Source organism: Somniosus microcephalus, unplaced genomic scaffold, assembly GCF_052327205.1.
Source record: "Somniosus microcephalus isolate GS21.2 unplaced genomic scaffold, FLI_Smic_1.0 unresolved_chr7, whole genome shotgun sequence".
Classification (NCBI taxonomy): domain Eukaryota; kingdom Metazoa; phylum Chordata; class Chondrichthyes; order Squaliformes; family Somniosidae; genus Somniosus; species Somniosus microcephalus.
The window spans coordinates 31,747,875-31,768,467 of record NW_028225185.1 but is presented as its reverse complement, the minus strand read 5'-3'; the positions used below and the strand labels follow the sequence as shown (position 1 = coordinate 31,768,467).

Sequence of the window (20,593 nt, the reverse complement as noted above, 5' to 3'; positions counted from 1 at the left end):
TTACTCTGTATCTAACCCGTGCTGTACCTGCCCTGGGAGTGTTTGATGTGGACAGTGTAGAGGGAGCTTTACTTTGTATCTAGCCTGTGCTGTATCTGCCCTGGGAGTGTTTGATGGGACAGTGTAGAGGGAGCTTTACTCTGTATCTAACCCGTGCTGTACCTGCCCTGGGACTGTTTGATGGGACAGCGTAGAGGGAGCTTTACTCTGTATCTAACTCGTGCTGTACCTGCCCTGGGAGTGTTTGATGGGACAGTGTAGAGGGAGCTTTACTCTGTATCTAACCCGTGCTGTACCTGCCCTGGGAGTGTTTGATGGGACAGCGTAGAGGGAGCTTTACTCGGTATCTAACATTGCGTGGGTTTTGAGAGATTTATTCCTGACTGATTGATCACAATTAGGACAGCAAATAATTGAGCGAAAAATGAAGATTGTCTCTCGTGACAGGAGCACTATTTCTTCTTGGCAGATGAAAGATTTAAATGCGGTGCACTGTTCAAACCATCCGCTTGTTTTTTTACTCCAATATTTATACCTGTTCCTCGATCGATGGAGATTTGCTGGAGTCCGGCGATTATGTTGAGACAGCGGGATGTTTCCAGGTGTGTTCTTAAACACACAGACACCACGTTTAAAATGGGCCACAGCTTCCGACACAACGGTTCCTTTCCCCGTTACTTGACCCGTCGACGTGACTTTCCCTCATAGAAACATAGAAGATAGGAGCAGGAGTCGGCCATTCGGCCCCTCGAGCCTGCTCCGCCATTCGATGGGATCATGGCTGATCATCCAAACTCAGTACCCTGTCCCTGCCTTCTCCCCATATCCCTTGATCCCTTTAGCCTTAAGAAATATATCCAACTCCTTCTTGAATATATTTAATGAATTGGCCTCCACTGCCTTGTGTGGTAGAGAATTCCACAGGTTCACCACTCTCTGGGTGAAGAAATTCCTCCTCATCTCTGTCCTAAATGGCTTACCCCTTATCCTTAGACTGTGACCCCTGGTTCTGGACTCCCCCGCCATCGGGAACATCCTTCCTGCATCTAGTCTGTCCAGTCCTGTTAGAATTTTATAAGTTTCAATGAGATCCCCTCTCATTCTTCTAAACTCCAGCGAGTATAAGCCCAATCGACCCAATCTCTCCTCATACGTCATTCCTGCCATCCCAGGAATCAGTCTGGTGAATCTTCGCTGCACTCCCTCCATGGCAAGAACATCCTTCCTCAGATAAGGCGACCAAAACTGCACACAATACTCAAGGTGTGGTCTCACCAAGGCCCTGTACAACTGCAGCAAGACATCCTTGTTCCTGTACTCAAACCCTCTCGCTCCGAAGGTCAACATACCATTTCCCTTCTTAACCGCCTGCTGCACCTGCATGCTTACCTTAAGCGACTGGTGCACAAGGACACCCAGGTCTCGTTGCACTTCCCCTTCTCCCAATCTATTGCCGTTCAGATAATAATCTGCCTTCCTGTTTTTGCCACCAACGTGGATAACCTCGCATTTATCCACATTATACTGCATCTGCCATGCTTCTGCCCAATCACCCAACCTGTCCAAATCGTACTGGAGTTTCTCGGTATCCTCCTCACAGCACACACGCCCACCCAGCTTTGTGTCCTCTGCAAACTTGGAGATATTACATCTAGTTCCCTCGTGTAGATCATTAATATATATTGTGAAAAGCTGGGGTCCTAGCACCGATCCCTGCGGTACCCCACTAGTCACTGCCTGACACTCGGGGGAAAAAAACCCGGTGCTTTCAACCTCCGTCCTGACACCGACCCATTCTCCCCAACCCCGCCCCGCCCGTTCCCTCCATCCCACTCTGGCGCACCGTGGGATCTTGCTGTGCACAGCGGCCAGCGTGGGAACCAGCCCCGGGCAGTTGCCGTGAAAGAACAGCAAGGAGGCGGCGACTGACACACAGTTTGAGAGAGAGAGAGAGAGAGAGAGGCGAAATCATTTAACCCTTTATTGTCAAACGAGCCGGTGCATATTTCAACTGACAGAGAGTCTCGCGCTGCCCCACGCCCCCCTCCCTCTCAATCCGCGTTCGACGGGGGGAGGACGATCTTGGCCGGGTCGTAGTAGTCGACGCCGATCGGGGGGACGCCCTGGGCCTCGTGCAGTTTCAGCCGACGCTCCGCCTCTCTCCGGGCCCACTGTCGCATCCTGCAAGGGGTGGGGGGGGGGGGGGCGGAGGCAAAAAAGAAAAAAATGAAACGTTTTAATCCCGGTTTTCGCAACAGTCGGGAGAGAAAGGGGATTAATCGCCCCCCCTAACGACCCCGTGCCACAAGGGAAGGGGTCCGAAACGGAGCGCCAACAGCGGGCTATTTTACCACAGGGTGCGTCACATCAATGACTGACAGAAGAACAAGTGAGGGGGGGGGGGGGGGGGGTCCCTACGTTACAACAGTGGCTGCATTTCCAAAGTACTTCCGCTGGGAGAGGTGGGGAAAGGCGCTGGATGAATGCAAGGCCTTTCTTTCCGTGGGCGGGGAGGGAGAGAGTGCACAGGTGTCGGCAGGACCGGACTCTACCATGATGCCCCCTGCGGTCGAACGCCCCTGACCTAAGAAAACTGCTAGGCACTCGGTCTAAGCGTTAAACAAAGCTTTAATCAACTGTTTTACAACATGGAGGTCTAGTTGTGTCCTTCACTAGTTCCTGTTAAGAATGCCCTGCGCAAGCTGGGCCCGTGCCCGAGTATTTATACTCTCCCTGGACAGCGCCACCCGCAGGCCGCTCAGTATTGTTTCATAAGTCTTTTTTTCATGAATGACTGATTCATGTCAACCTCCACCCCAGCCCCGACACACACTCGCGCGCGACGGCCGACCCTAAATCTTGAATCGGAAAGCGGGTGAGCGGTGACCAGAGATGGGGACCTGACAGAAAGCGGCGGATTAATTCCCCTCAACGCAGGCGGCGACACAGCGAAGCTTAGAAACATCGAAAAATAGGAGCAAGAGTTGGCCATTTGGCCCTTCGAGCCTGCTCCGCCATTCAATATGATCAGGGCTGATCCTCTATCTCAATACCATATTCTCGCTCTCTCCCCATACCCCTGGATGCCTTTTGTGTCTAGAAATCTATCGATCTCCTTCTTAAATAGATTCAGTGACTTGGCCTCCACAGCCTTCTGTGGTAGAGAATTCCACAGGTTCACCCACCCTCTGAGTGAAGACATTTCTCCTCATCTCAGTCCTAAATGTCCTACCCCGTATCCTGAGACTGTGACCCCTCGTTCTAGACACCCCCCCAGCCAGGGGAAACATCTTCCCTGCATCCAGTCTGTCCAGTCCTGTCAGAATTTTATACGTTTCAATGAGATCCCCTCTCATTCTTCTAAACTCTAGTGAATACAGGCCTAGTCGACCCAATCTCTCCTCGTACGGACAGTCCTGCCATCCCAGGAATCAGTCTGGTGAACCTTCGCTGCACTCCCTCTACGGCAAGTATATCCTTTCTTCGGTAAGGAGACTAAAACTGCACACAGTACTCCAGGTGTGGTCTCACCAAGGCCCTGTATAGCTGTAGTAAGACATCCTTGCTCCTGTACTCAAATCCTCTTGCAATGAAGGCCAACATACCATTTGCCTTCCTAACCGCTTGCTGCACCTGCATGTTTGCTTTCAGTGACTGGTGCACAAGGACACCCAGGTCCCTCTGTACATCAACATTTCCCAATCTATCGCCATTTAAATAATATTCTTGCCTTTCTGTTTTTTCCGACCGAACTGGATAACTTCACATTTATCCAGGTTATACCGCAGCTGCCATGTATTTGCCCACTCACTCAACTTGTCGAAATCGCCTTGAAGCCTCTTTGCATCCTCCTCACAACCCCACCTAGTTTCCTGTCGTCAGCAAACTTGGAAATATTACATTTGCTTCCCTCATCCAAATCGTTGATAGATATATATTGTGAATTCTCACGTGTGAGCCCACCGGGGTTCTCTGCGGGGCGGGGCGGCGTGGGGAGGGAAGAGGAAGTGTTGTCCAGCGGCGGTGACGCAAGTTCAGTACAGGCAGGTTACTAAAATAATCGCCTCCAAAATCTATTTCGAGAAAGCGGCATAAATTAGCAACAGCCTCGCGACCAAAATAAAGCTGAACCTCCCCAGCTCCCTCTGAATCTTTCACCAGCTCCAGCTCGCGCACGTCGGAACTCGTTGATAAAATAAATGAATATTCCCACAAGGCAGCTTGAAACTGCATCTGCGAATAAATCAGATTTAATAACGGCGCTATCTGACCTCCTCCAGCCCCTCCGAGATCTCGGCGCTCCTCCAATTCTGGCCTCTCGCGCATCCCCCACACCCCTCCGCCCCCTCCCGATTTCCATCGCTCCACCACTGGCGACCGCGCCAGGGCCCCCCGAGATCTGGAATTCCCTCCCTAAACCTCCCCGCCTCTCTCTCTCCTCCTTTAAGACGCTCCTTAAAACCGACCTCTCTGACCCAGCTTTTGGTCACCGGTCCCAATTAGGTGGCTCAGTGTCTGATTATGCGCCTGTGTTCACGTTTTACCGTGTTAAAGTCGCTATATAAATGGAGGTTTTAACACAGGGCGCTGGGGGAAGAGAGGTTACTGAGTGACAGTGTGAGGGAGCTGGATTAACATCAGTAGAGATACAGTCAGTAACACAGGGCACTGGGGGAGAGAGGTTACTGAGTGACAGTGTGAAGGAGCTGGATTAACATCAGTAGAGATACAGTCAGTAATACAGGGCGCTGGGGGAGAGGGGTTACTGAGTGACAGTGTGAGGGAGCTGGATTAACATCAGTAGAGATACAGTCAGTGACACAGGGCACTGGGGGAGAGGGGTTACTGTGTGACAGTGTGAGGGAGCTGGATTAACATCAGTAGAGATACAGTCAGTAACACAGGGCACTGGGGGAGAGAGGTTACTGAGTGACAGTGTGAGGGAGCTGGATTAACATCAGTAGAGATACAGTCAGTAACACAGGGCGCTGGGGGAGAGGGGTTACTGAGTGACAGTGTGAGGGAGCTGGATTAACATCAGTAGAGATACAGTCAATGACACAGGGCGCTGGGGGAGAGGGGTTACTGAGTGACAGTGTGAGGGAGCTGGATTAACATCAGTAGAGATACAGTCAGTGACACGGCGCTGGGGGAAAGGGGTTACTGAGTGACAGTGTGAGGGAGCTGGATTAACATCAGTAGAGATACAGTCAGTAACACAGGGCACTGGGGGAGAGGGTTACTGAGTGACAGTGTGAGGGAGCTGGATTAACATCAGTAGAGATACAGTCAGTGACACAGGGCGCTGGGGGGAGAGGGGTTACTGAGTGACAGTGTGAGGGAGCTGGGAGGGGGGATCAATGAGGGACGGAGGAATAGGGCTGGGGGGGCGGAGGGAGGAGTGGTGGGCTGATAGCCGATTAGGACTTGGTGCGGGACAGGATAAGGGTGTCGTGAGTTTCGGTCGGAGTTCGGGCCGGGGATAATTGATTGCAGTTGAGACGACATCGACCAGAGTCTCATAAATAGGCAGAGTAAGGAGGGGCAGGATGCGATTAATGGGCCAGCGCTGAGGATCTCTCTGTGCGGCAGCTTTGAGTTACCATCAGAGGAGCGAGACAGAAATAAATAAATCGATGAGCAGCACTCCAGCCCTGCTGGAGCCAGGCAGCGCGATCAGAAACATAAAAACACAAGAAATGGGAGCAGGAGTCGGCCATTCGGCCCCTCGAGCCTGCTCCGCCATTCAATGAGATCATGGCTGATCATCGACCTCAACTCCACTCTCCCGCCTGATCCCTCGATTCCCCTCGAGTCCAAAAATCTCTCGATCTCAGCCTTGAATAGACTCAACGACTGAGCCTCCACAGCCCTCTGGGGCAGAGAATTCCAAAGATTCACCGCCCTCTGAGTGAAGAAATTCCTCCTCATCTCAGTCCTAAAATGGCCGACCCCTTATCCTGAGACTGTGACCCCTGGTTCTAGACTCTCCAGCCAGGGGGGGAAACAGCCTCTCAGCATCTACCCTGTCAATCCCCCTCAGAATCTTGTATGTTTCAATGAGATCACCGCTCATTCTGCTAAACTCCAGAGAGTATCGGCCCAATCTACTCAATCTCTCCTCATAGGACAACCCCCTCATCCCAGGAATCAATCTAGTGAACCTTCGTTGCACCGCCTCCAAGGCAAGTATATCCTTTCTCAGTGTCAGATGTCATCATTGGCTCAGTTAGTAGCACTCTCTCTTGCCTCGGAGTCACAAGGTTCTGGGTTCAATTCCTACTCCAGAGAGTTGAGCAAAAAAAGCTAGGCCGACTCTCCCAGTGCAGTACTGAGGGAGCGCCGCACTGTCGGAGGGGCAGTACTGAGGGAGCGCCGCACTGTCGGAGGGGCGGTACTGAGGGAGCGCCGCACTGTCGGAGGGGCGGTACTGAGGGAGCGCCGCACTGTCGGAGGGGCGGTACTGAGGGAGCGTCGCACTGTAGGAGGGGCGGTACTGAGGGGGCGCCGCACTGTCGGAGGGGCGGTACTGAGGGAGCGCCGCACTGTCGGAGGGCCGGTACTGAGGGAGCGCCGCACTGTCGGAGGGGCGGTACTGAGGGGGCGCCGCACTGTCGGAGGGGCGGTACTGAGGGAGCGCCGCACTGTCGGAGGGGCGGTACTGAGGGAGCGCCGCACTGTCGGAGGGGCGGTACTGAGGGGGCGCCGCACTGTCGGAGGGGCGGTACTGAGGGAGCGCCGCACTGTCGGAGGGGCGGTACTGAGGGAGCGCCGCACTGTCGGAGGGGCGGTACTGAGGGTGCGCCGCACTGTCGGAGGGGCAATACTGAGGGAGCGCCGCACTGTCGGAGGGGCGGTACTGAGGGAGCGCCGCACTGTCGGAGGGGCGGTACTGAGGGAGCGCCGCACTGTCGGAGGTGCCGTCTTTCGGGATGAGATGTTAAACCCGAGGCCCCGTCTGCTCTCTCGGGTGGATGTAAAAGATCCCACGGCCACTATTGGAAGAAGAGCAGGGGGGAGTTCTCCCCGGTGTCCTGGGGCCAATATTTATCCCTCAACCAACATCACTAAAACAGCTGATCCGTCATTTATACATTGCTGTTTGTGGGAGCTTGCTGTGCACAAATTGGCTGCCGCGTTTCCTACATTACAACAGTGACCACACTTCAAAAAAGTACCTCATTGGCTGTGAAGCGCTTTGGGACGTCCTGAGGTGGGGAAAGGTGGTGGAGAAATGGGAGTCCGTCTATTTTTAAAAAAACACTCCTCATCGGCCCGGGCTGGAGCCGGGGCCTGTCCTGCTGTGTGTGGGCGGGGGTGGCGGCGGTGAAAAGGTGGCTCGGTAACCACACGGGGCGAGATCAGGCTAGCTCCGCACACACACCCGCTGGGGAGCGAGTGCCAGCTTGGAAAAGCCGGTCCGAATGAAAGTGCAAACGGCGACAAGGTTCGACGCTGGACGGAAACGGCGGAAATTTCACTCCTGGGCTGGCCGAATCCTCGCGGGGCGTCAGTCCTCGACACGGGAGGCCGCTCCCGATCACGGTAACCTCATTCTGTTCAGCGCACAGACACCAGAGAGAGAGAGAGAGAGAGAGAGAGAGAGACAAACACACACACTCGCTCCACATTCATTCATCGACCTCCTCAATGTCATGTCCCGTGCTAATGTGGAGCAGTGAGGAGCGAGAGCTATACAGGGAACATTGATCGTATCAACACTCTGCCCTCCCCACCACCTGATCCATTTAAAAATAAAAAGGAACCCGGAAAATCGTCAGAATTTATCAGTTGGATGGGACAGTGTAGAGGGAGCTTTACTCTGTATCTAACCCGTGCTGTACCTGCCCTGGGAGTGTTTGATGGGGACAGTGTAGAGGGAGCTTTACTCTGTGTCTAACCCGTGCTGTACCTGCCCTGGGAGTGTTTGATGGGGACAGTGTAGAGGGAGCTTTACTCTGTATCTAACCCGTGCTGTACCTGCCCTGGGAGTGTTTGATGGGACAGTGTAGAGGGAGCTTTACTCTGTATCTAACCCGTGCTGTACCTGCCCCGGGAGTGTTTGATGGGGACAGTGTAGAGGGAGCTTTACTCTGTATCTAACCCGTGCTGTACCTGCCCTGGGAGTGTTTGATGGGGACAGTGTAGAGGGAGCTTTACTCTGTATCTAACCCGTGCTGTATGCGACCCACTTTCTCGAACCCAGTTTTAACACACCTCCCCAGACTGAGATCAGAATGAAATGTCCTGCTCTATGAGCTGTGTGTCTCTTACTGAGCTGCAAACAGCAGAATTCCACTGCACAATTTTTAAACGGGGAAATTTTCCACAACCATTACGAGGTAATTTCATCTGGCACCTTAAGGCATTGCTCTCCTCGCCGCTGAAATGAGAGGAATCAGTAATTCACCGGAGAGATGCCATTCCTGCTTCCAACTCCACTTAATGGTCCAGCGGGATACAGCGGGAGGGCGGGCCCGAATCTTCAATCCCTCAAACTCCAGAAATGACTGGCAGGCAGATTGCAGCCCGAACACAATCAGGGTCCCAGTCTAACCAAAGTGCTCTGCGGGCAGGCAGACAATACTGAGTGCTCCCGGCTGTCTCTCTCTCTGTCTCTCTCTCCTTCCCCCCCTCCCCGTGTCTCTCTCTCCTTCCCCCCCCTCCCCGTGTCTCTCTCTCCTTCCCCCCCTCCCCGTGTCTCTCTCTCCTTCCCCCCCTCCCCGTGTCTCTCTCTCCTTCCCCCCCTCCCCGTGTCTCTCTCTCCTTCACCCCCTCCCCGTGTCTCTCTCTCCTTCACCCCCTCCCCGTGTCTCTCTCTCCTTCCCCCCCCTCCCCGTGTCTCTCTCCTTCCCCCCCTCCCCGTGTCTCTCTCTCCTTCCCCCCCCCGTATCTCTCTCTCCTTCCGCCCCTCCCCGTGTCTCTCCTTCCCTCCCAGTGTCTCTCCTTCCCTCCCTGTGTCTCTCCATCCCTCCCTCCCTGTGTCTCTCCTTCACTCCCTCCCCGTGTCTCTCTCTCCTTCCCCCCCTCCCAGTGTCTCTCTCTCCTTCCCCCCCTCCCCGTGTCTCTCTCCTTCCCCCCCTCCCCGTGTCTCTCTCTCCTTCCCCCCCCCCCCGTATCTCTCTCTCCTTCCGCCCCTCCCCGTGTCTCTCCTTCCCTCCCAGTGTCTCTCCTTCCCTCCCTGTGTCTCTCCATCCCTCCCTCCGTGTCTCTCCTTCACTCCCTCCCCGTGTCTCTCCTTCCCTCCCTCCCTGTGTCTCTCCTTCACTCCCTCCCCGTGTCTCTCTCTCCTTCCCCCCCTCCCAGTGTCACTCCCTCCCTCCGTGTCTCTCCTTCCCTCCCTCCCCGTGTCTCTCCTTCCCTCCCTCCCCGTGTCTCTCCTTCCCTCCCTCCCCGTGTCTCTCCCTCCGTGTCTCTCCCTCCCTCCCCGTGTCCCTCCTTCCCTCCCTCCCCGTGTCCCTCCTTCCCTCCCTCCCCGTGTCTCTCCTTCCCTCCCTCCCCGTGTCTCTCCCTCCCTCCCCGTGTCTCTCCCTCCCTCCCTCCCGTGTCTCTCCTCCTCCTCCCGTGTCTCCCTTCCCTCCCTCCCCGTGTCTCTCCTTCCCCTCCCTCCCCGTGTCTCTCCTTCCCTCCCTCCCCGTGTCTCTCCTTCCCTCCCTCCCCGTGTCTCTCCTTCCCTCCCTCCCCGTGTCTCTCCTTCCCTCCCTCCCCGTGTCTCTCCCTCCCTCCCTCCCCGTGTCTCTCCCTCCCTCCCTCCCCGTGTCTCTCCCTCCCTCCCTCCCCGTGTCTCTCCCTCCCTCCCTCCCCGTGTCTCTCCCTCCCTCCCTCCCCGTGTCTCTCCTTCCCTCCCTCCCCGTGTCTCTCCCTCCCTCCTCCCCGTGTCTCTCCTTCCCTCCCTCCCCGTGTCTCTCCTTCCCTCCCTCCCCGTGTCTCTCCTTCCCTCCCTCCCCGTGTCTCTCCTTCCCTCCCTCCCCAGTGTCTCTCCTTCCCTCCCTCCCCGTGTCTCTCCTTCCCTCCCTCCCCGTGTCTCTCCCTCCCTCCCTCCCCGTGTCTCTCCCTCCCCTCCCTCCCCGTGTCTCTCCCTTCCCTCCCGTCCCCGTGTCTCTCCTTCACTCCCTCCCCGTGTCTCTCCTTCACTCCCTCCCCGTGTCTCTCCCTCCCTCCCTCCCCGTGTCTCTCCCTCCCTCCCTCCCCGTGTCTCTCCCTCCCTCCCTCCCCGTGTCTCTCTCCTCTCCCGTGTCTCTCCTTCCCTCCCTCCCCGTGTCTCTCCCTCCCTCCCTCCCCGTGTCTCTCCCTCCCTCCCTCCCCGTGTCTCTCCCCTCCCTCCCTCCCCGTGTCTCTCCCCCCCTCCCTCCCCGTGTCTCTCCCCCCCTCCCTCCCCGTGTCTCTCCCCTCCCTCCCTCCCCGTGTCTCTCCCCCCTCCCTCCCCGTGTCTCTCCCTCCCTCCCTCCCCGTGTCTCTCCCTCCCTCCCTCCCCGTGTCTCTCCCTCCCTCCCTCCCCGTGTCTCTCCCTCCCTCCCTCCCCGTGTCTCTCCTCCCTCCCTCCCCGTGTCTCTCCCTCCCTCCCTCCCCGTGTCTCTCCCTCCCTCCCTCCCCCGTGTCCCTCCCTCCCTCCCTCCCCGTGTCCCTCCCTCCCTCCCTCCCCGTGTCCCTCCCTCCCTCCCTCCCCGTGTCCCTCCCTCCCTCCCTCCCCGTGTCCCTCCCTCCCTCCCTCCCCGTGTCCCTCCCTCCCCGTGTCCCTCCCTCCCCGTGTCCCTCCCTCCCCGTGTCCCTCCCTCCCCGTGTCCTCTCCCTCCCCGTGTCCCTCCCTCCCCGTGTCCCTCCCTCCCCGTGTCTCTCCTTCCCTCCCTCCCCGTGTCTCTCCTTCCCTCCCTCCCCGTGTCTCTCCTTCCCTCCCTCCCCGTGTCTCTCCTTCCCTCCCTCCCCGTGTCTCTCCTTCCCTCCCTCCCCGTGTCTCTCCTTCCCTCCCTCCCCGTGTCTCTCCTTCCCTCCCTCCCCGTGTCTCTCCTTCCCTCCCTCCCCGTGTCTCTCCTTCCCTCCCTCCCCGTGTCTCTCCTTCCCTCCCTCCCCGTGTCTCTCCTTCCCTCCCTCCCCGTGTCTCTCCTTCCCTCCCTCCCCGTGTCTCTCCTTCCCTCCCTCCCCGTGTCTCTCTCCTTCCCTCCCTCCCCGTGTCTCTCCTTCCCCTCCCTCCCCGTGTCTCTCCTTCCCTCCCTCCCCGTGTCTCTCCTTCCCTCCCTCCCCGTGTCTCTCCTTCCCTCCCTCCCCGTGTCTCTCCTTCCCTCCCTCCCCGTGTCTCTCTCCTTCCCTCCCTCCCCGTGTCTCTCCTTCCCTCCCTCCCCGTGTCTCTCCTTCCCTCCCTCCCCGGTGTCTCTCCTTCCCTCCCTCCCCGTGTCTCTCCTTCCCTCCCTCCCCGTGTCTCTCCTTCCCTCCCTCCCCGTGTCTCTCCTTCCCTCCCTCCCCGTGTCTCTCCTTCCCTCCCTCCCCGTGTCTCTCCTTCCCTCCCTCCCCGTGTCTCTCCTTCCCTCCCTCCCCGTGTCTCTCCTTCCCTCCCTCCCCGTGTCTCTCCTTCCCTCCCTCCCCGTGTCTCTCCTTCCCTCCCTCCCCGTGTCTCTCCTTCCCTCCCTCCCCGTGTCTCTCCTTCCCTCCCTCCCCGTGTCTCTCCTTCCCTCCCTCCCCGTGTCTCTCCTTCCCTCCCTCCCCGTGTCTCTCCTTCCCTCCCTCCCCGTGTCTCTCCTTCCCTCCCTCCCCGTGTCTCTCCTTCCCTCCCTCCCCGTGTCTCTCCTTCCCTCCCTCCCCGTGTCTCTCCTTCCCTCCCTCCCCGTGTCTCTCCTTCCCTCCCTCCCCGTGTCTCTCCTTCCCTCCCTCCCCGTGTCTCTCCTTCCCTCCCTCCCCGTGTCTCTCCTTCCCTCCCTCCCCGTGTCTCTCCTTCCCTCCCTCCCCGTGTCTCTCCTTCCCTCCCTCCCCGTGTCTCTCCTTCCCTCCCTCCCCGTGTCTCTCCTTCCCTCCCTCCCCGTGTCTCTCCTTCCCTCCCTCCCCGTGTCTCTCCTTCCCTCCCTCCCCGTGTCTCTCCTTCCCTCGCTCCCCGTGTCTCTCCTTCCCTCCCTCCCCGTGTCTCTCCTTCCCTCCCTCCCCGTGTCTCTCCCTCCCTCCCTCCCCGTGTCTCTCCCTCCCTCCCTCCCCGTGTCTCTCCTTCCCTCCCTCCCCGTGTCTCTCCCTCCCTCCCCGTGTCTCTCCCCCCCCTCCCCGTGTCTCTCCCCCCCCCTCCCCGTGTCTCTCCTTCCCTCCCTCCCCGTGTCTCTCCTTCCCTCCCTCCCCGTGTCTCTCCTTCCCTCCCTCCCCGTGTCTCTCCTTCCCTCCCTCCCCGTGTCTCTCCTTCCCTCCCTCCCCGTGTCTCTCCTTCCCTCCCTCCCCGTGTCTCTCCTTCCCTCCCTCCCCGTGTCTCTCCTTCCCTCCCTCCCCGTGTCTCTCCTTCCCTCCCTCCCCGTGTCTCTCCTTCCCTCCCTCCCCGTGTCTCTCCTTCCCTCCCTCTCCCGTGTCTCTCCTTCCCTCCCTCCCCGTGTCTCTCCTTCCCTCCCTCCCCGTGTCTCTCCTTCCCTCCCTCCCCGTGTCTCTCCTTCCCTCCCTCCCCGTGTGTCATCTCCTGTCCCCCCCTCCCCGTGTCTCTCCTTCCCCCTCCCCGTGTCTCTCCTTCCCTCCCTCCCCGTGTCTCTCCTCCCTCCCTCCCCGTGTCTCTCCTCCCTCCCTCCCCGTGTCTCTCCTCTCCCTCCCTCCCCGTGTCCTCTCCTTCCCTCCCTCCCCGTGTCTCTCCCTCCCTCCCCGTGTCTCTCCCCCCCCCCGCCCCGTGTCTCTCCCCCCCCCCTCCCCGTGTCTCTCCCCCCCCTCCCCGTGTCTCTCCCCCTCCCCTCCCGTGTCTCTCCCCTCCCTCCCCGTGTCTCTCCTCTCCCTCCCTCCCCGTGTCTCTCCTTCCCTCCCTCCCGTGTCTCTCCTTCCCTCCCTCCCGTGTCTCTCCTTCCTCCCTCCCCGTGTCTCTCCTTCCCTCCCTCCCCGTGTCTCTCCTTCCCTCCCTCCCCGTGTCTCTCCTTCCCTCCCTCCCCGTGTCTCTCCTCCCTCCCTCCCAGTGTCTCTCCTCTCCCTCCCGTCCCAGTGTCTCTCCCTCCCTCCCTCCCCGTGTCTCTCCCTCCCCCCCTCCCCGTGTCTCTCCTTCCCTCCCTCCCCGTGTCTCTCCTTCCCTTCCTCCCCGTGTCTCTCCCTCCCGCCCCGTGTCTCTCCTTCCCTCCTCCCCGTGTCTCTCCCTCCCTCCCCGTGTCTCTCCTTCCCTCCCTCCCCGTGTCTCTCCTTCTCCCCCCCCTCCCCGTGTCTCTCCTTCTCCCCCCCCTCCCCGTGTCCCTCCTTCCCGTGTCTCTCCTTCCCTCCGTCTCTCCTTCCCTCCCTCCCAGTGTCCCTCCTTCCCCGTCTCTCCTTCCCTCCCTCCCCGTGTCTCTCCTTCCCTCCCAGTGTCCCTCCTTCCCTCCCTCTCCGTGTCCCTCCTTCCCTCCCCGTGTCTCTCCTTCCCTCCCTCCCCGTGTCTCTCCTTCCCTCCCTCCCCGTGTCTCTCTTTCCCTCCCTCCCAGTGTCTCTCCTTCCCTCCCTCCCAGTGTCTCTCCCTCCCTCCCTCCCCGTGTCTCTCCTTCCCTCCCTCCCCGCCTTCCTCCCTCTCCTTCCCCTCTGTCTCTCTCCCTCCCTCCCAGTGTCTCTCCTCCCCCCCCTCCCTCCCTTTCCATCCCCTCCGTGTCTCTCCCTCCCTCCCTGCAGAATCCCCTTTCCGGGTATCGAGACACATGATTGCAATCTAAGGAAGCGGAGAGGGGGCGAGCAGCGGAGGTGGGCGAGGAGAGTTTTCTTGCAGTATTGTGACAGGAGCCATGTAAAAATTACTTTGCCGAAAAGCGATGAGGATTTCTTTCATCACCTCCTGTCCGTGTCTCACTCACTTTTCATATAACAATACAGCGCAGGAGGAGGCCGTTCGGCCCATCGTGCCTGTGACGACTCTTTGAACCAGCTCTCCAATTAGTCCCACTCCCCCCTGCTCTTTCCCCACAGCCCGGCACATTTTTCCCCGTCAAGTATTTCTCCAATTCCCCCTTTTGAAAGTTACTATTGAATCAAGGCCGACACTCCAGTGCAGCACTGAGGGAGCGCCGCACTGTCGGAGGGGCGGTACTGAGGGAGCGCCGCACTGTCGGAGGGGCGGTACTGAGGGAGCGCCGCACTGTCGGAGGGGCGGTACTGAGGGAGCGCCGCACTGTCGGAGGGGCGGTACTGAGGGAGCGCCGCACTGTCGGAGGGGCGGTACTGAGGGAGCGCCGCACTGTCGGAGGGGCGGTACTGAGGGAGCGCCGCACTGTCAGAGGGGCGGTACTGAGGGAGCGCCGCACTGTCGGAGGGGCGGTACTGAGGGAGCGCCGCACTGTCGGAGGGGTGGTCTTTCGGATGAGACGTTAAACCGAGTACCCTGTCTGCCCTCTCGGGTGGATGTAAAAGATCCCACGGCCACTATTGGAAGAAGGGGATTGACAGTGGATAGACAATGGCAAGCATTCAAAGATAGAATGGAAGAATTCCAGAACATGTTTATACCGGTTTGGCATAAAAATAAACCTAAAAAGGTGGCTCAACCGTGGATAACGAGGGAAATTAGGGACAGCATAAAATCAAAAAAAAGGGCATATCAACTGGCAAAAAAAAGCACCAGACCGGAAGATTGGGGGCAGTACAGGATACAGCAAAAGAGGACAAAGGGATTAATCAGGAAGGGGAAAATAGAATACGAAAGTAAACTTGCAGCAAACATAAAGACAGACTGCAAAAGCTTTTATCGGTATATCAGGAGGAAAAGACTGGTAAAATCCCAAGTCGGTCCCTTGCAGTCCGATTCGGGAGAATATATAATGGAGAATAAGGAAATGGCAGACCAATTAAACTCATACTTTGGTTCTGTATTCACAAAGGAGGACACAAATAACCTCCCAGGAATATCGGCAAACATAGGGACTAATGAGAGGGAGGAGCTGACAGAAATTAGTATCTCTAGGGATATGGTGTTGGGTAAGTTGAGGGGACTGAAGGCCGACAAATCCCCGGGGCCTGATAAACTACATCCTAGGGTACTTAAGGAGGTGGCCCTGGAGATAGCAGATGCTCTAAGGATCATCTTCCGGAACTCCATTGACTCGGGAACAGTACCCGTGGATTGGAGGGTAGCTAATGTTACCCCAATATTTAAAAAGGGGGGTAGAGAGAAAGCAGGGAATTATAGACCAGTAAGCCTTACATCGGTTGTGGGCAAAATGCTAGAGTCCACTATTAAGGATAAAATAGCGGAGCACTTGACAAATGGGGAAAGGATCGGACAGAGTCAACATGGATTTACAAAGGGTAAATCGTGTTTGACTAATCTGCTGGAATTTTTTGAGGAAGTAACTGGTAAAATAGATGGGGGAGAGCCAGTGGATGTGGTGTACCTTGACTTCCAGAAAGCCTTCGATAAGGTTCCACACAAAAGATTATCATGCAAAATTAAGGCTCATGGGATTGGGGGCAAAGTATTAACGTGGATAGAGAACTGGCTGGCGGATAGAAAACAGAGAGTTGGAATAAACGGCTCGTTTTCGGAGTGGCAGGCAGTGACCAGCGGGGTGCCGCAAGGATCTGTCCTGGGACCCCAGCTGTTCACAATATATATAAATGATCTGGATCAGGGAATTGGATGCAATATTTCCAAATTCGCTGACGACACTAAACTAGGAGGAGGGGTGGGCTCTGATGAGGATGTCAGGAGGCTACAGTGCGATTTGGACAGGTTGGGGGAATGGGCGGATACGTGGCAGATGCACTATAATGTGGATAAATGCGAGGTTATCCACTTTGGGGGTAAAAACAGGAGGGTAGATTATTATCTAAATGGCAATAGATTGGGAGATGGGGAAGTGCAGAGGGACCTGGGTGTTCTTGTGCACCAGTCACTGAAGGAGAGCATGCAGGTGCAACAGGCGATTAAGAAGGCAAATGGTATGTTGGCCTTCATATCAAGGGGGTTCGAGTATAGGAATAGGGATACCTTACTACAGCTGTACAAGGTGCTGGTGAGACCGCATCTGGAGTATTGTGTACAGTTTTGGTCGCCCCATCTGCGGAAGGATGTTCTTGCCATGGAGGGAGTGCAGCGGCGATTCACCAGGCTGATACCTGGAATGGCGGGAATGACCTACGAAGAGAGATTAAATAGTTTGGGCTTGTACTCACTGGAGTTTAGAAGATTGAGAGGGGATCTCATCGAAACATATAAAATTATGGCAGGCCTGGACAGGCTGAATTCAGAGAGAATGTTTCCAATGGCGGGAGCACAGAACCAGGGGCCACAGTCTAAAAATAGCGGGCAAATCATTTAAAACAGAGATGAGGAAGAATTTCTTCACTCAAAGAGTGGTGAGCCTGTGGAATTCCCTGCCACAGAGGGCTGTGAAGGCTAATTCAATAAATATTTTCAAGAGAGAATTGGATATATTTCTGAAGGCTAAGGGGATTAAGGGTTACGGAGAAAAGGCGGGGACGGGGTACTGAACTGGTAAGATCAGCTATGATCTCAGACGAAGATCAGCCATGATCTCATTGAATGGCGGAGCAGGCTCGAAGGGCCGAATGGCCGACTCCTGTTCCTATCTCTATGTTTTCTAAGAGCAGGGGGGAGTTCTCCCCGGTGTCCTGGGGCCAATATTTATCCCTCAACCAACATCACTAAAAACAGATGATCCGGTCATTATCACATTGCTGTTTGTGGGAGCTTGCTGTGCGCAAATTGGCTGCCGCGTTTCCCACATTACAACAGTGACCACACTTCAAAAAAAGTCCTTCATTGGCTGTGAAGGGCTTTGGGACGTCCTGAGGTGGGGAAAGGGGCTGGAGAAATGCAAGAGCGATCTTTCTGTATCTGTTGAAATGGAAAAATATTGCAGGCCCTGTGTGACTATCCGTCAATTTTATGAGAACTAAAATATTGACCCACAAATTTTAAAATTCATTAAGTACAGAGACATGATTTAACACAGAGGTCAGCAATACTGCGGCAATACAACATTATGCAACATGTGACATGTGGAGGGGAAATCAGCCAGGGTTCCTGCTCCTGATCACTGTCCAGTGACCCCTGGGTTAGAGAGAGGGGAAATCAGCCAGGGTTCCTGCTCCTGATCACTGCCCAGTGACCCCTGGGTTAGAGAGAGAGGGGAAATCAGCCAGGGTTCCTGCTCCTGATCACTGCCCAGTGACCCCTGGGTTAGAGAGAGGGGAAATCAGCCAGGGTTCCTGCTCCTGATCACTGTCCAGTGACCCCTGGGTTAGAGAGAGAGGGGAAATCAGCCAGGGTTCCTGCTCCTGATCACTGTCCAGTGACCCTGGGTTAGAGAGAGAGGGGAAATCAGCCAGGGTTCCTGCTCCTGATCACTGCCCAGTGACCCCTGGGTTAGAGAGAGGGGAAATCAGCCAGGGTTCCTGCTCCTGATCACTGTCCAGTGACCCCTGGGTTAGAGAGAGGGGAAATCAGCCAGGGTTCCTGCTCCTGATCACTGTCCAGTGACCCCTGGGTTAGAGAGAGGGGGAAATCAGCCAGGGTTCCTGCTCCTGATCACTGCCCAGTGACCCCTGGGTTAGAGAGAGGGGAAATCAGCCAGGGTTCCTGCTCCTGATCACTGCCCAGTGACCCCTGGGTTAGAGAGAGAGGGAAATCAGACAGGGTTCCTGCTCCTGATCACTGTCCAGTGACCCCTGGGTTAGAGAGAGAGGGAAATCAGACAGGGTTCCTGCTCCTGATCACTGCCCAGTGACCCCTGGGTTAGAGAGAGAGAGGAAATCAGCCAGGGTTCCTGCTCCTGATCACTGTCCAGTGACCCCTGGGTTAGAGAGAGGGGAAATCAGCCAGGGTTCCTGCTCCTGATCACTGTCCAGTGACCCCTGGGTTAGAGAGAGGGGGAAATCAGCCAGGGTTTCTGCTCCTGATCACTTTCCAGTGACCCCTGGGTTAGAGAGAGGGGAAATCAGCCAGGGTTCCTGCTCCTGATCACTGTCCAGTGACCCCTGGGTTAGAGAGAGGGGGAAATCAGCCAGGGTTTCTGCTCCTGATCACTTTCCAGTGACCCCTGGGTTAGAGAGAGGGGAAATCAGCCAGGGTTCCTGCTCCTGATCACTGCCCAGTGACCCCTGGGTTAGAGAGAGAGGGAAATCAGCCAGGGTTCCTGCTCCTGATCACTGTCCAGTGACCCCTGGGTTAGAGAGAGGGGAAATCAGCCAGGGTTCCTGCTCCTGATCACTGTCCAGTGACCCCTGGGTTAGAGAGAGAGGGAAATCAGCCAGGGTTCCTGCTCCTGATCACTGTCCAGTGACCCCCCACCTGGAAATGGCACGTCTGGAGAGGAGAGCAACCGGATCAGCTGCGACGATGCCTGCCACAGTCGAATATCCCACCGACGCTCACTGACTGGGGAGCCTCGCTGCCCTGTCAGCGGGCGGAAGTCGCGGAGACCCGACAACCAGTGGGACCCGTGCCCCAGCGAGTGTGCCAGGATAGCGAACATAAAAAAAGAGCGGAAGTTAAATCATGGAGACAGGCCTGTGGTTCGAGGCTGTCTCCGCTTTACTGCAGCACAATATATTTTCAAAACAAGTGTTCATTGATCCGCCTGGACTGCAGACGTCAGCAAAAGGCCCCAAGGCAAGAGATCGGACAACAGGTCTCGGGCCAAACAGAGAGCGACAGAGAATGCTGCTATCCACACATCCGTTCTGCAGAGGCTGAGTTGCGTTCACAGAGACTCGGCTCAGTAACGCACACACACGCACTCCTAATACACACAGATACGCAACGCACACACACACACGCACACTCGGACACACACATATCCTTTTATCCACCTGCTCCAGTGCCTCTATGTCCTTTTTATAATGTGGAGCCCAGAACCGCGCACGGTGCTCCAAGTGTGGTCTAACCAAGGTATATGGAGACCAGAACTGTGCACGGTGCTCCAAGTGTGGTCTAACCAAGGTATGTGGAGACCAGAACTGTGCACACTGCTCCAAGTGTGGTCTAACCAAGGTATATGGAGACCAGAACTGTGCACTGTGCTCCAAGTGCGGTCTAACCAAGGTATATGGAGACCAGAGCTGTGCACGGTGCGCCAAGTGTGGTCTAACCAAGGTATATCGAGACCAGAACTGTGCACGGTGCTCCAAGTGTGGTCTAACCAAGGTATACGGAGACCAGAACTGTGCACAGTGCTCCAAGTGTGGTCTAACCAAGGTATGTGGAGACCAGAACTGTGCACAGTGCTCCAAGTGCGGTCTAACCAAGGTATATGGAGACCAGAACTGTGCATGGTGCTCCAAGTGTGGTCTAACCAAGGTATAGGGAGACCAGAACTGTGCACGGTGCTCCAAGTGCGGTCTAACCAAGGTATATGGAGACCAGAACTGTGCACGGTGCTCCAAGTGTGGTCTAACCAAGGTATAGGGAGACCAGAACTGTGCACGGTGCTCCAAGTGTGGTCTAACCAAGGTATATGGAGACCAGAACTGTGCACAGTGCTCCAAGTGTGGTCTAACCAAGGTATAGGGAGACCAGAACTGTGCACGGTGCTCCAAGTGTGGTCTAACCAAGGTATAGGGAGACCAGAACTGTGTACAGTGCTCCAAGTGTGGTCTAACCAAGGTATATGGAGACCAGAACTGTGCACGGTGCTCCAAGTGTGGTCAAACCAAGGTATAGGGAGACCAGAACTGTGCACGGTGCTCCAAGTGTGGTCTAACCAAGGTATATGGAGACCAGAACTGTGCACGGTGCTCCAAGTGTGGTCTAACCAGGGTATATGGAGACCAGAACTGTGCACGGTGCTCCAAGTGTGGTCTAACCAAGGTATATGGAGACCAGAACTGTGCACGGTGCTCCAAGTGTGGTCTAACCAGGGTATATGGAGACCAGAACTGTGCACGGTGCTCCAAGTGTGGTCTAACCAGGGTATATGGAGACCAGAACTGTGCACGGTGCTCCAAGTGTGGTCTAACCAGGGTATATGGAGACCAGAACTGTGCACAGTGCTCCAAGTGTGGTCTAACCAAGGTATACGGAGACCAGAACTGTGCACAGTACTCCAAGTGTGGTCTAACCAGGGTATACAGAGACCAGAACTGTGCACAGTGCTCCAAGTGTGGTCTAACCAAGGTATACGGAGACCAGAACTGTGCACAGTGCTCCAAGTGTGGTCTAACCAAGGTATGTGGAGACCAGAACTGTGCACAGTGCTCCAAGTGCGGTCTAACCAAGGTATATGGAGACCAGAACTGTGCATGGTGCTCCAAGTGTGGTCTAACCAAGGTATAGGGAGACCAGAACTGTGCACGGTGCTCCAAGTGCGGTCTAACCAAGGTATATGGAGACCAGAACTGTGCACGGTGCTCCAAGTGTGGTCTAACCAAGGTATAGGGAGACCAGAACTGTGCACGGTGCTCCAAGTGTGGTCTAACCAAGGTATATGGAGACCAGAACTGTGCACAGTGCTCCAAGTGTGGT

The 20,593-nt window shown here is 56.4% G+C and overlaps 1 protein-coding gene across 1 annotated transcript in view; it reads right to left on the bottom strand.

Annotated features, from left to right (window-relative positions):
* Nucleotides 1-1,967: 1,967 nt before the first annotated feature.
* The window catches only part of ndufb11 (NADH:ubiquinone oxidoreductase subunit B11), a 35,178-nt gene continuing 16,552 nt past the window's right edge, over nt 1,968-20,593 (bottom strand). Inside the window, exon 3 of the mRNA XM_085978913.1 lies at nt 1,968-2,181. Coding sequence (XP_085835039.1) covers nt 2,052-2,181 — 130 coding nt within the window. The 3' untranslated portion in view covers nt 1,968-2,051. The remainder of the gene's footprint in view (nt 2,182-20,593) is intronic.